This window comes from Toxotes jaculatrix, chromosome 15 (genome assembly GCF_017976425.1).
Source record: "Toxotes jaculatrix isolate fToxJac2 chromosome 15, fToxJac2.pri, whole genome shotgun sequence".
Classification (NCBI taxonomy): Eukaryota; Metazoa; Chordata; class Actinopteri; family Toxotidae; genus Toxotes; species Toxotes jaculatrix.
In genome coordinates, this window is record NC_054408.1 from 17,728,252 (window position 1) to 17,743,342 (window position 15,091).

A 15,091-nucleotide genomic window follows, 5' to 3' on the forward strand; every position below is an offset into this window, starting at 1 on the left:
TCAATGTCTAATCTGATTGGGTCCGAAAAATACTCGTCTGAAAAGACTAGAGCCGTTGGTTGATATGTATGTCAGTCAATATTATTTCGCTCCTGTTGGCTATTGAGCGCAAATTTTACAGCTCGGCCAATTGAAATTTAAGAAAACCGTTCGCTGCAGCTTTGATTTTCCTTCCGGAGCTTTCTTCTGCACAGGAGTCATGAAGCACGCTAGCTAATCTAGCTGCTGAAAAATTGAGTGTGGAAATGAGGAAATGTGTGAGTTTTAGCTGAGTTTGTTGCGACCAAGTCAGCGTGTACTCTGAAATGACTTAAGGAAGTGGTGGCTGTACGCTGGCGTATTAGTGGAACATAAAGAGAGTCAGGTAAGATACACGTTAACTGGCTAAAGGTTTTCTGCAAACTAACTTAATGTTGGCTGCATTGCTTAGTTAACGTACTAACTGTACGTTTAGTGAACATAGCAAATTTCAGGTAAGGCTTGTTGGTAATTTGACTAACGTTATTACTAGCTAGCTGCAATATCGGCATCAGTAGTTAAAGCCAGCTTGATGCTAGTCACTGGTATTTGTCTTTGTTCAATTTAGCTAACGGTAGGCTAACGTTAAATTAAGCTGGCACTGTACAGCAGTCAGTTCAGCTGTCAGTGTAATCTGGTAGCATTAGAAACCACTTCGTGTATTTTAGCACAAAACAACTGGACATCCGTTAAAGATGTCTACCTTTTAAGGTTTAATATATTTTTCCTCCCAAACTTTCAGCGATTAGGTTAACTAACTTTCTCTAACGGTAACGGTAACTTTCGCTAACAGTTTAGCTAACGTTAAATTAAGCTGGCACTGTCCAGCAGTCAGTTCAGCTGTTAGTGTAATTGGTAGCATTAGCATCACTTCGTGTGTTTTAGCACAAAGCAACTGGACATCCGTTAAAAGTTTTCTACCTCTTAAGGTTTAATATATCTTTCCTCCCAAACTTCCAGCGATTAAGTTGACTAACTTTCGGATTTATGCTTAACGAAGTCTCTTACACCCATCCCCAGCATTATTTCCCTGAAGTCCTTGCCTGCTGCCTCAGATCTTTACACAAGACAACTGCATTTCAGCCTTTTCAGAGGTTTCATTTCTCTCCGCAGCAGAAGATGATAGAACCAGAGCTCCTGACCGAGGTCCCTGCAGCCCTGAAGCGGCTAGCTAAGCAGGTTGTAAGGGGTTTCTATGGAGTGGAACATGCCTTGGCCCTGGATGTGCTGATCCGTAATCCATGTGTACGTGAGGAAGATATGCTGGAGCTGCTCAAGTTTGACCGCAAACAGCTGCGCTCAGTGCTTAACACCTTGAAGGCAGATAAGTTTGTCAAGTGCCGCATGAGGGTAGAGACGGCTCCTGATGGCAAGACGACACGGCACAACTACTACTTCATCAACTACAGGTTATCTTCTAATTTTTGCATTTCACAGTTCAGACATGGAGCACAGTGTCCTGACAACCACCTGCTGACAAGGTGGAGTTTCATTGTAGCTTAAGTCCAGGGAGTAAGAGGTTGGTGACACTAAGTATCCACCTTTTAAGCATTTTTATTATCAATATGCTCCTAATGTCAGCAATGTTTTGATGACCTTATCCCATAACACTCAGAAGACTCAGTGTAGTAGTTCTGGTGCCACTGAATGAGAGAAAAATAATACCTGTAGTTGTCTGCCAGTAAATTCCCCATATTAAGTCAATAGATGAAATGTACTCTCCATTCAGAAAAGTCTATGATTTTAATATCTTTGAGTCCTTCTTTTTAATGTTGTTTTTATTTCTATCATGTGCCACATCAAATACAGTTTATCCTCCCGTCTTAATATGTTGCCACCAACAACACTTTTGTCAATCTAATTTTATAGGGTACTGGTCAATGTGGTCAAGTATAAATTGGATCACATGCGACGGCGCATTGAGACAGATGAGCGAGACTCCACCAACCGTGCTTCCTTCCGGTGCCCTTGCTGCTTTTCCACCTTCACTGACTTGGAGGCCAACCAACTGTTTGACCCTATGACAGGTAAATATTAAGAAAAGTACAATAAGTAACTGTCCACAGTTACAAACGATCTGCAGTTCTACTGTTCAACATGTTCTATTAAACAAGGCCTTTGACTATGAATGTTTAGGGTGATTAGTTTTAGTTTTTTAACAACACCGTTACATTTCAGTGCTGCCTCTGTGCTTCTGTAGAGGGTGTACAAGTAAGATCCTGAGTGTAGTTGCTGGTGAGTTTGAGATAAGTCAGAGATCACTGAAATGTGGTGTCAATACCTGTAACGTTTTACAACACTACTATCATCACTTGCACAGCAAGGAGTATGTGATACCTGGGTGCAGAAAAAAATTGCTGTAGAGCATGCTTAAGACTAAATACCTTTTGTGTTTTTATGAGTGATGAAGCTCCGTGCAGTTTGTGGCTTCTTGCAACCAGCTGATTTAAAACCGAGAGTCTGAATCCACCTCCATGGAAACTGTCTGTCAAACTGATGTCTCATTAGGTGTGAAACAAGAAGTAGGAGGGCGTCCGTTATTTGTCTCAATTTTTGTCAGCAAGAAGAAATTAATTGATTTTTTTAAAAAGTCAAAGTCAAAACAGAAAAGGTGAGAGGGAAAATAAATGAAACTGAGGAGTTGGTACTTGGTTTAACTGTATTTAGAATTACTTTCTATCACAGCAAAAGTCTTAAAGAAACTTATTTCTACTCATCCCGTACTAAAAAAAACCTCAGTAGACCTGATTGCCCTTCTTAAACACTACAGTTTTTTAAACAAGGTGTTTAATAGGTCATTAAAAGTGTTTCTTAGTGTTTCTTCTTCTCATCATCTCAGATCAGCCAGGGATCTATAAAAAGAGATGTCTCTTCTAAATTAAGACTCTGGTCTTTGCCCTAGCACAAATGTCACCAAAATCTTTTTGTGACCTGAGATTATTTCACAATAATGTAAAAATATAAATTGTTAGCAGTGTGTCCTTTATGGTGTACAGGGCAACACACCTCTAGATGGCAGTCAGTGCTCAGTTTACCTTCAGTGAAGCTATGCATTCAAATAAGTATATGATGTTCCCAAAAAAAATGAAAGTGCTGCGCCTATTAAAAAAGATGACTGTGCTTTTGGCCCTTCATTAAAATGTTACCATTTTGAAAACAGTCCACCTTCATACTTTTTGTGGCTTCCCAGGTCCATTTTTTGAATAGATTTTTAAAGTTCCCTTACTTCAGTTTTAAACAAGAGTCAAAAATATTTGTGTCTCTACAAGCAATTTGAATTGTTTTGTCTTTAATCTGCATATGTGTGGCAGCCATGACTTGGCAATGCCATTATACTTACATTTCTCAAGCCTGATTTATAAACATTGTTTTTAGAAATTAACAACACTTAGGTATTTGCTATTAGCAGTGAAAAGCTAGCAGGAATACATTTTCTGCAAATTAGCATTCTGTCTGTCTACAGTTGATTTTGCAGTGTGTGGAAAGTTCACTTTAAATGTCTGTTACACCAGCTCCATGGCATGACCTGTATAAATTAGGGTGACTCATTGGCATTACACATTCATATACTGTGTGTGCTGTCTTCACTCATTTACTGTGACATAAAGCTAATAAATGTAAATGACTATATGACTTTCTGGTAGATGTTTCAATATGTGTACTTAGAAAACAATATCATACTATCTATCTATCTATCTATCTATAGTTTTGTTTTTTGTTTTTTTTTTAGTTCCAATCATCAAAATGTAAATACTTTAAATAGTTACAGTAATCAGTCCATCACTCAATCTTATTGTGCAGTGGATGAATAACACTATAGTACAGAATTTTGAAATCCCTACAAAAGTAATAAAAAGAAGCATGACATTATATTTATCTCTAACTCCTTATTACGTATGCTTGCCTTTATTCAAAAACTGTCCCACCTGAGGGACCCAGTGTCTCAGTTTCTTTTACAGTTTGATTTCGTTTTGAGACAGTCAGCATAGCATCAGAACAGTAATTGAATTTGATGTTAGTGGGTGCTGTTGGCTGACTCTGTGCCCTACTTGAGTCTGAAATAGCAAAGTTTAATTTTGAAATTTTACCCACAATTCACATTTTACTCCTGAATAGTGTGTATGATTTGAAAATGTAGTTTAAATAATCATTTTCTAATAATTTTATTTTAGTCATTGGGACTTATAAACCGATGATTTTTTTTTGTCACTGCCTGCAGCAGTTCATAAGATATGAGTTGTTTTTGTAAAATGTTTTCATGTCATGATACAAAGAATTTTATTTTACTTTCCACTGGGTAGATTAGACTTCCTCATTACTGCAGAAATGGGCAAGAAGCCCTTGGACCTTAGGCCCTGTTTCCACCTGACAAAAAATATTTTAACCAAACAGCATGGTTCCGTTTGTGACTTAATAATAGAATTTACAGAATTTCTAATAGAAATAATAGTAATAACAATAATACGTGTCAATATGATGGTAATGGATTGGCCAGAGTGAGATCTGAGACGTGCAGTGATGCCAACAGGTTGGCTGACTGTATTAACAGATAAAAAGAGGGCTGAGTAATATTAGACCCCTGTTGGTTCATCTGCTGCTTTCCATCATCTTAACCTACAATACTGAGTCACTCTTTGTTCCTGTCATCCCCCCCATCTCTGCTTTTACTCACATTTTTTCTCCCTCTCTGTCTGCCCTTGTTTCACTGCGATTCGCACCCTGTCTCAATCCGGGATGGCAGCTGCCCAAAATCTTGCTTCTAAATGGGCATCACATCACTCACTTATCACTAGGAGTTATCCATTGTGTTGTGTTAGTGTGTGTGTTTGACAGGTGAGTAAAAGAAGCAACCAGAAAGTTTTAATCATCTCAGGCAGAGTGTGGGTGGGGATATGCAGAGTTTAAAGGGAGGATAAAGCTAAATAACCTTGGCATTGTGGTAGACATAGACTCATACTTGCATTTTGAAATCATTAGTTGATAGACACAGCGACCTCACTTGAGTCACCAGTGCTGACTCAGTTAAATCGTTCACAACTTTAGCAGGCGAAATCATGTGGTATTCATGTTTTCATAGAAAAGGTCATTTACAGATAAGTTTTTAAGGCCAGAGAAAAATAAGTTGAAAATGATAACCTACTCTTGGGCTGTTCTCAATGCATTTATCAAAAGTGTCAGCAATATATAATCCTCCTAATAGCTTTCCTCTCAATTCACGTAACAAATTTCGTGACTATGCACAATCTCCAGTTGGTAGCAGGCCAAGCAATATAGGATGTTAAAATCAGCTATTTAAAACAAAGCTTTTCAATATCTAATAACGATTTACTGATCATAGTATGTGAGAGGGTCTGGTGAAAAGACTATGGCACATCATTTAATTTAATTTTCTGCAAGTCATCCACCCAGAATGTCTGGGTATGATGGGGCTGTTTCATCTCAGTAAAGTCAGTAAAGTCTTGCTGTATGTCCTTTGCTTAAAATGCATGAGTGTGCATTTGGTGCTACATTCAAATATTGTGATTGTCATGATGATTGTGAATGTTTCATGCTTTAAGTAGAGGCCTTTCTCTGAACAGTGTTCATTCATAAACTGTATTCATTGTTGAGTCTGTCAGAATGAGGCACCATGCCACTGATTACTGATCAACCAGCAGTGTTGCTAGGATACACAGATAGGTTGTGTATACAAGCATTTAAAATAAGATCTCACTTTTTAGCAAATGTGCAATATTTAAATTAAAATCTCTATTTTTAGTGAGCGGATATTTCTGTGAATGTAATGTTGGAAATTGTTGATTTGATTGGATGGGGAATCAGAAAATTAGGGTTGTGGTTTGCTACCATCTCAATGAATATGAATCATATATTGACTTCTTTTATTTATGTTGTGTCTTTTGCAGTTAGGCCCACCGCATTTTTTTTTTTTTTTTTTTTACCGTTTTAATTATTTTTTTCTTCGTCCTCATTGAACATGAAATTGAAAAAAAAACTTTTCCAAACTCCAGCTCAGCCTAAGAGGATGGCAGAGAAACATGTTATGAGAAATTGTTCTATAATGCACTGAAATCAAAATCTGTGATAACCTAATGCACTACAGTCAGTGTCCTTTTTCAGTCAATATAATGATTTGTGCCGTTTTACAGAATTCTGATAAGCATAGTTAAGAACTAAAAAATTAAATTAGAGTAAGTTTTAATCTGTGGAGGAAAGCTGCATGCTGCCTACAAATGAACAGAATGCCTCTTACAACATGCTGGGGGGTGGGGCGGCTATGGCTCAGCAGGTAAAGCAGGTCGTCCCCTAATCAGAAGGTCAGTGGTTCGATCCTTGGGTCCAGTGTCAAACCGTCCTTGGGCAAGATACTGATTCCCAAATTGCGTATGAGTGTGGTCGTTGAAGTGCTGTATGCTTAAGTAAAAAGTGCTATATAAATGTGTGAAAGCGCTTTGAGTGGTCGAAATGACTAGAAAAACACAATATAAATGCAGTCCATTTACATGCTAACTGGTTATTTTAGCATACAACTGTGTCTACTGTCAGGCTTGAGTCTGTAAAACTTTTAGCCCAAAATGCCACATAACTACTTCAAGAAAAGAAAATAAACAATAATTCCACCTTTGATATCCAGTATGAATTTCATGCTGCTAAAAAATCCACTTTCCCAGCTTCCTGGTACTGTTTTGGAACAGTCAGCGTCTTCCTGCTGACACATTAACAATCATCTTGCCAATTGCTTTGCACTTGTCTCTTGTTTCAACATATCTCAACTGGTATCAGATCTTGCTGTGAAGGCAGTAACCTTGCACCCAGACAGAGGCTGACAAAAAGAATACGTGGCGCTCACATAGTGGTAGTCTGACGGACCAGTTGCTTCCGCAGGGCCAGCAACACTCAGTGTGATCTCACAGGGATGGGAAATGACATTACTGGTCTTCCAGCTCATTCTGACCCACAAAGGAGAGCCGAAAACCCCGCAGCTCTGAATTTTCGAAAGGCAGTGTGTGAATGTTATAAGACATGCATTTTTGGACTGATTCCACCTAACATGTTAGTCCCCCCCAGCTTTTGGTGGAAAAATAGCTGTTGTTTAGTTATGCATAAAATTCTACTTTCTTTGATGTTTTGACCACTGCCACGCTTGAATGTTTTCATATATTGTGATGGAGAGCAACAATCACAACAGTTTGCAGTAATGATGGCTTTGCTAGATGTGTTTCTTAAAATGACAAGGTTGTTAATATCTTCAGCTTATTTTGTTTGCTTCTATTATCAGCAACCTGTCCAGCGTCAGAAAAAGTTGAATTTACGTCTGAAAAGTCATTTTATTGTTGCCAGAAAGTTGCTTCATTTATGAATACTTAAAATGTCCTTATACAGCCCAGGCATAGTGTTTCATTCTGTCTCTCTATAGCTGTCTCATATCAGCACTATACTGGACACTGTTTTCTCTTTCTCTTTCTCTTTCTGTGTCTGTGTCAGTGTGTGTGAGTCACGCACATTCTCTGTCTTCCACACACACACACACTTTGCTTTTTCTCTTTGTCACACACAAAGACTCAAGGCAGACATGGGGTCTTTGCCAATGCTGGAACAGCTCCCATTACTGAAACTGAAATCAGCCAGAGAAACAGATGGCCAAACATGCCCTTCTCTTATTGGTAGGAAGCAAGGTGTGTGTGTGTGTGTGTGTGTCTATTTGTGTTTGTCCGCACAGTACACACAAAGGTCCCAAAGAACTCAGTGTAGTGCAATGTTTATAGAATTATCCTCAAAGAAAGATCATCACAGTGGAATAAACTATCATTTGTGGTTTCCTTTGAGAAGTTGGCCTCAATGCTCAGAGCAGTGTTTCTTTACTGGTCTAGCACTAGAGTCCATATTTTGCCTTAGTTATTAAGTCACAGTCCACACACACACAAAGTAGGTTAACTTAACTAAACACTCATTTAGTTTTATGTCACAGCCGATCAGCATTATTGTTATAGACTCATAGTGGACCTTCCAACCCTTTTTTGTCTATAAACAAAGTGTTGGGAGGTAGTAGACATCACATGACCAGCTGGCATCTTGTCTATATATGTTTAGGTCTTTACAGTTTTCTGTTAACGTGTTTCATCACTTGCTTTTGGTCACAAGTACACTTCTCAGCTAGATTATAAATGGAGCGTGGAGCTGAGGCCATCGTAGTACTGGTTACAAATCCATCTGGGTTTGATCAGGAGCGTTACCTGCACATGCCATCTCACTTGTTGTAAACTGAGTTCTTTCTTTACCCACAGATACGTTTCGCTGCACCTTCTGCCAGACGGAGGTAGAGGAGGATGAGTCTGTCTGTCCCGATGCCAGGACACTGGTGGCACGCTTCAATGAGCAGATTGAACCCATCTATGCGCTGCTACGTGAGACCGAAGATGTCAACTTGTCCCATGACCTGCTGGAACCTGAGCCTGCTGAGATCCCTGCTCTCAAACAGAGGTCAGTTTTGGGCAAGTCTCACAAATATGCATCTGGTTATTCCCCTCAGCAACACATGGATCTTCCTGAGTCACACCCTGAACCAGTTTTGCTGACAACAGATGGGAGTTAACAGTAACAGTTGCCGCAGTGATACTGGCTCAAATTTATAACTCTGCCGCAATGGAATTCTGTTCTATTAAGTCACAGTAGTAGCTTAAATAAATTATACTGTGACATTACTCATGGTGTTCATAATATTCAGTTTAATTTAACTGTGGAAGATCACTGTTTAAAGGATATTTGCTCAATCTTTCCTCCAGCCGTGAACGTGCTGCAGCATCCGGAGGAAACTCTGCAAGCACCCAGCACCGTGAGGCCTGGTCTAACAAAGGCTCATCCTATGCCGATCTGTACACCCAGAATGTGGTTATTAGCATGGAGGAGCAGGAAGACCAACAGAAGCAGGCCAACGAGGGCAAGGCACCTAAGGAGAGGCCTGTGTGGTTGACCCAGAGCACCGTGCAGGGTGCTTACAGCGAGCCTGACATCCTCAAAAACCGTAAGTTTTTCAGCCACTGCACTAAGTCGTTATATATTTATGTATCTTCCACATTATTCTGATAGAATAAGTTGTTGTGTCTCAGAAAATTAAGACATCAGACACATTTTTTGAAAAAACAAAAACAAAATCAGCTTCCAGAATTCATTGTTACTCTATACTTATATATATGTTTGTATGTATATACAGTATATGTGTGTGTGTGTTTCTCTAAGAATGTGATTGTCCTTCATACATTAAATTATAACTTGTCCCTAAAGAAACCTTGGATTGATTCTGACCCCGAAGTACTGTCACAAGTAAATTCTCTGCCATAATCTCGAGATCTTCGACTCCATGAGTTAGAAGACGTTAAATGTAACATTAAATTCCTTCCCACTCTCAGCTGCTGTTAATGTTAGTGTCTTTTTATGACGTGGCTCGCTGAACATGGTAGGGATGGACTGCATCAAGCCCAATCCAGACCCACACCTTTTGGCTGCTCTTCTCTGACCTTTAATTTCAATCTCTGCTCTCTTTGTTGTTGAAACAGGCTGTTACAGGTCAACCCAGGTTATCTCCCACTGTCAGCGTGGTCTGTCACCAAGCTGTCTAATTCTGACATTGTTTCTCCAACCAAGGGCATGCAGCAATCAGGCCTGGCCAGACACTCATTGAACAATAATTGCTTAATTGAAATAATCAGACGTGATTAGTGCATGGCTGAGCAAGGAATGCTCCTTAATAAAATCCGTTCTTGGGAAAATTGCATGAATTATGCCTTCCAAATGTCCTGTCTCTGAGGTGTGTCTCTGCACGTCTGTCTGGTGATCTTGTTGCTCTTTGGAGTCTGGAAATAGACGTGACACCTGAGGGTGATGTGGTATAAATAAAGCTTTTATTCAGACAGTCACCTGTAGTAATAATAAGGGATGTCAGAGTTAAGTTTTTTTTTTTTTCTTTTTTTTTGCTCCTGATCCCAAACTAAGTCCTTCAACTCTGTGTGTATCTGCTGGTACAGAGTCTGATCTGATACTTGTATTTACTGAAATACTGTATCACTGTAATATATTCACTCACACTGAAAGAACTGTTAAGCTGAGAGTCTTAAATTATTGATGTTCAATAATCAAATTATTGGGAGAATGTAACTCCTGAAATGGACATAACACAGTCAGCTAGACGTGTGCGCGTGTGTGTGTGTGTGTGTGTGTGTATATATATATATATATATATATATATATATATATATATATATATATATATATATATATATAAGTAAAACTCTGTTACATTTGTTGAAACTACTGAAACTTTCAGTCCCCTTGTGGGTGTACAGTGGTGCTACAGAGTGGAGGTCCATCCCTCACTAAGGAGGGAGATGAAGTTATGATATAGAAGGAACCTACCAACCCACATCATAAGACCATGGCGTCTTCTCAGTTTAATAAAAATGTTTCAGAATGGTTCAAAATCTTCAAAAGCAGCCTACACCTGAGTTCCAGAGGACGGTGGAGGAAAGAATGACTTTTGCAGTGCGTTTATTTCTAACAAGTGTCTTTTTCTCAGGTGGAGACATTGTACCAGAGGCCCAGGATGGAGCAGCTGGTCATGGAATTGGTCAGGCAGATGAAAATGAGGAGGTGATGCGCGCTCTGCTCATCCATGAAAAGAGGGGTGTGGCAGCAGCAGGTGGAGGTGGAGCAAGTGCCGCTGCCAGGGGACTCGCCTCCGCCACAGCTAATGCCAGCGACTCAGAGAGCGACACTAGCGAATCAGACGACGACTTCCATTCAGGTCCTCCTGCCGCCACGGCTGCTCAGCATCGGACCAACGAGGAGGAGGAAGAGGACGATGATGAGTTTGAGGAGGTGGGGGATGAGCCAGTGGTGATGGTGGGAGGTCGGCCGTTCTCGTACCGAGAGGTGAGCCAGAGGCCAGAGCTAGTGGAGCAGATGTCTGCACAGGAAAAAGAGGCCTACATTGAAATGGGACAAAACCTCTTCCAAGACATGTTCTTCTGAACAAACCCATTTACTTACACACGTACACTATTTCCCGAATATATACTTCTGCTGTTTCATGCTATCAGCCGTGTTATCAGAGGAAATGTCTGTGGGCACAACTTCCCAAGAAGAAAACAAGATGCTGCTCAAGAAGTATTTTGCCAGACAGCTTCATTCTCCTGCAACAGAAGGACCAAGGACATGCTTTGACAGTGTTGCCTATGCGATCACACTTGTAGTATTCTGTTCAAAGTATTTTTGAAAGTCACCAAACCAGAAAAGAGCTGGCCAGCTGCAGTTTGTGCACAAAGGGTCAGTTAGTTTTTTGTTGTGCTATAAACTTACTTTTTTGCTGTGTTTTTCAGTTGCTCGTACATCAGACAGAAGCAACACAAGCATATTTTTTATACTATAAGTCCATTTTCACATGTATTGGGCTGTGAGAATTGCCAAAAGACGTCTCAGTGCAAAGCAGCACTGTGGCCGAACACACTGACAAAGGACCGAAGCTGCTGCTGATGCTGCTCACGTGCTGCTTTCACTCCGCTGCCAGTGCAGACAAGGCATGGCCAAATATTTTGTGTTTTTCTAAAACAAGTTAACAGACTGGATTTCAAAGCTCATCTCAGGCAAATGTTGAATACAGGAGAAGAAAGAAGATATGGGTAAGTTGTTTTGGTTAACATTAAAAAAAAATATTTTGAGTAGTCTGTAATAAAAAAAACACACTGCAGTTCAGGCATATTAATGGAAGTGTAATAAATGTGTTAACTTGGAGTGAAACTTAAGTCGGATTATAGTAGGGAGAGGAATTAAAATGTTTTGTACAGACGTTTAGACTTACAAGCAATTTAGAATATAATAAGTATGGAAGAACTGTGACGCTTGTCTTCTCAGATAGTGGACAAGACTGGCTGAGCACACCTTCACATTAAATCCCATGACTACATAAGACCTGTTAGCAGCTCATGTTGGCTGAAAGGCAGATTTGCGACCATTTGAAATGATCATTAATATTCAAAGATCTAAGCAGCAGAAGATATCCGACTATTATTACACGATGTGTATAGAATTTTTAATTCAGTTTTTGTTGTTTTGAATTGCATTCACTTTGTAAAAATAAAAAAAAAATCTTTTAGTTTTCTCTTCACCTTCCACAACATCTGTTTGCTTGTGTTCTCTTCACAGTATAATGCCTCCAATTAACGTGTGTCAGGAGACCAGTGGTCCCTCCACTCCTTCTAATGCAAGTTAAACTAATGTGATGCTCTCATTGCAGTCTGGCACCAGAGCCACTTATTCTCTGTCCAAATGTTTCCCACTCAGATGATTTGATTTACAGTTCAAAACCGTTAACTGTTACAAACTGTTACAAACTGTTACTGTTGATTGGTGGATGTCAGATGGATTCAGATTTAAAACTGAACCCAAAATAATTTGCTATAAATTTAAACTGTCTTTGATGTACAATAGCGCATACGGGTACTGTGTAAGCTGGGTGGCAGGCTGGGTCAGGGAGCTGGTTGTGCCAATTCTGGGTGACACAGACTGACTTTAGGGACATGGAATGTCATCTCTCTGGCAGGAAAGGAGCCAGAGTTGGTGCAGGAGGTGGAGTGACACCAACTAGATATAGTTTGGCTTGCCTCCACGCACAGCACTGGCCCTGGAACCAAACTCCTGCACAGGGACTCTCCTTTTCCAGAGTTGCCCAGGGTGAACGCTGCTGTGTTGGAGTTCTCCTTTGAGGGTTAGAGGGTCACCTCAATGTGACTGCAAGGGGGAGGCTCTGAGTGTTGTTTGCGCTTATACACCAAATAGCGGTTTGGAGTAACTTCCCTACTTGGAATCTCTGGGTGAGGTCCTAGAAGGGGCACCACCTGGGGACTCTGTATAGTTCTTCTTTGGGGTTTCATTCAGCGCTCATGTGGGCAAAGATGGAGAAACCTGGAGGGTGAATGAGCTGCCTGATCTGAACCCGAGTGGTATTTTGTTGTTGGACTTCTGTCCTAGCCATGGATTGGCCGTTAGAAATGCCACGTTCGAGCGTAAGGTTGTACATAAGTACTTAGTACCAGAACAGCTTAGGCCTAAGATCAAAGATCAACTTTGTGGTCATGTCATCTGATCTGTACCTGTATGTCTTGACACTCGGGTGAAGAGAGGAGCAGAGCTGTGAACTGATCACCACCTGGTGGTGAGTTACATTAGGTGGACAGAGCATGTACTCAAATTATTGGGGTATCACACTGCTAAGAGGCTGAGCTCCTAATTAGGAGTTCGGACATTGAGGGAAGCTCACTACTCCTTAGTGTCAGAAGGGGCCAGTTGATGTGGTTCGGGCATCTGATTAGGATGCCTCCTTGGTGCCCAACATTGGAGGTCTTCCAGCCATGTCCTGCTGGCAGGAGGCCCCGGGGTAGACCCAGAACACGTTGGAAAGTTTATATATCTTATCTGGTGTTTTGTAATGTGGTTTTCTAAATAATGACTGCTTTGGTGTAACCACAGTAACCTACAGCACTAGGTCACCTACTCATAATGGGGGCAATTTCACCTTGAAGCAAAGGTCTGAATACTGATGTGAGCCTGACATTTGCAGAAAACGGGCCTTTTCAGATAAAATGTTAAATGTTACACCTGCTATGGTGTCCACTGTAGTAAAATGTCTCCTCTCTGTTTATTTCAGAGCTGTATTTACTTGAGTAAAAAAAAAAAAAATCATTGGTTTTTACTACTATATTACAAGTCTCCAGGGAATGAAATCTTGTTTTCGTTTTATCTTTATATGGTGACATTTTCCTTCTTACTTCACAAATTGCCATCAGGAATTTATTTCTAAGTGGTCTTGCTACAATGCAGTACAATTAAGCACACCAGTCGATTTTTACAAATGCTCGCAATATTGGGAACTATCACGAGACAAATGTTAAAATCTATAGTCCACCCTTTACATTGCAGACGTCTGCTAAAGGCAGCAATATTGACTATATCCCATGATATTAAAATGAGACAAACACTGAGGATTGCACTAAAAGAATACCAGTACAGTGTCTGTAAAATGTTTTTTCCTGAACGTTAATGTCAGCCTTCCTGACAAGTGCACTTGCAGGGACAAGTCACAGGAACTATGACCTGTCAGAAGTCAAGCCTGCACCGATGCTAGGCTCTGAGGGGACTGAACAGGCTATGAGACGGTACATCAGTCATTGCCATAGATACAACCACTGCTTAGATCCTGACCTTGTCACTTCGCTGAGCATTTATTTGAACAGAAGGCCCTCTTAAAGAATAGCAATTCTTTGGGACGTGAAAAGTATCCTTTTTTTCTTTGAGATGTATAATAGATGATAATTCACAGTAAAACAGTTATTTTAAATAATCATATTGCTAGCATTATGCTAATAATCCACATGTGCTAATGGACTGTTGCTAATGGTTTAACCAAAAGACAAAATGTAAGGAATTGTGTGTGTTTGTGCTATATTGCATATGAATTCAATGCACTTTGTTTCCTTCAGCTTGCAGCCTAGAGGATTTAAAGACAAGAAGTGGAGCCTTACCTTTCCTTTGTTTTATTTTAGAGCGTTTAACAGAGAAATCCAGCTGTGTATGTGGGCGGTATCAAACCTGAATACACAAAATCCATTTCATTGAGAATTAACACTCAGCAGCTCTACTGATTTTTTTAGCCTCTTTTCGCTCTTGTTTTGGTTTTACATTCACCGTGTGGCCATACCCTGTAGGCAGCATGCTACCTACCCACAACCAAAGAGCAGACAGGCAGACAGAGTGATGAAATGGGAGGTAAATGGTGGAAACAGTGGAGCATTTAGCAACTAAGTTCTCAGACATTTGTATCAGAAGTTGGCAAAGACCAAAATAGAGAAAAAAATAGTGAAAATTGTAATTAACATTTGTTAGGTGGCCTGAAACATTATTCCAAAAGAATACTGATGTTGCTCCATGTTTACCGTGTAAGTAGTGTGTAATTTGTAATTAGGAAACAGTTTGCCAAGAAGCGAGCCATAACCATTGTCTGCTGTAGAGGCCAGAGATTAATTAAAAG

The 15,091-nt window shown here is 40.1% G+C and overlaps 1 protein-coding gene across 2 annotated transcripts; it reads left to right on the top strand.

Moving 5' to 3' along the window:
• The first annotated feature begins 181 nt into the window (after positions 1-181).
• gtf2e1 (general transcription factor IIE, polypeptide 1, alpha) lies at positions 182-12,179 on the top strand. Of its 2 annotated transcripts, none has more exons than XM_041057950.1 (6): positions 182-364; positions 1,132-1,427; positions 1,888-2,045; positions 8,301-8,496; positions 8,799-9,037; positions 10,586-12,179. In XM_041057950.1, the coding sequence occupies exons 2-6, from the start codon at positions 1,138-1,140 to the stop codon at positions 11,038-11,040; spliced, it is 1,338 nt and encodes a 445-aa protein (XP_040913884.1). In that variant the 5' UTR covers positions 182-364; positions 1,132-1,137; the 3' UTR covers positions 11,041-12,179. The 2 variants fall into 2 exon arrangements, with proteins under 2 accessions (XP_040913884.1, XP_040913885.1); XM_041057951.1 differs by having other exon boundaries at positions 1,135-1,427.
• Positions 12,180-15,091: the final 2,912 nt, after the last annotated feature.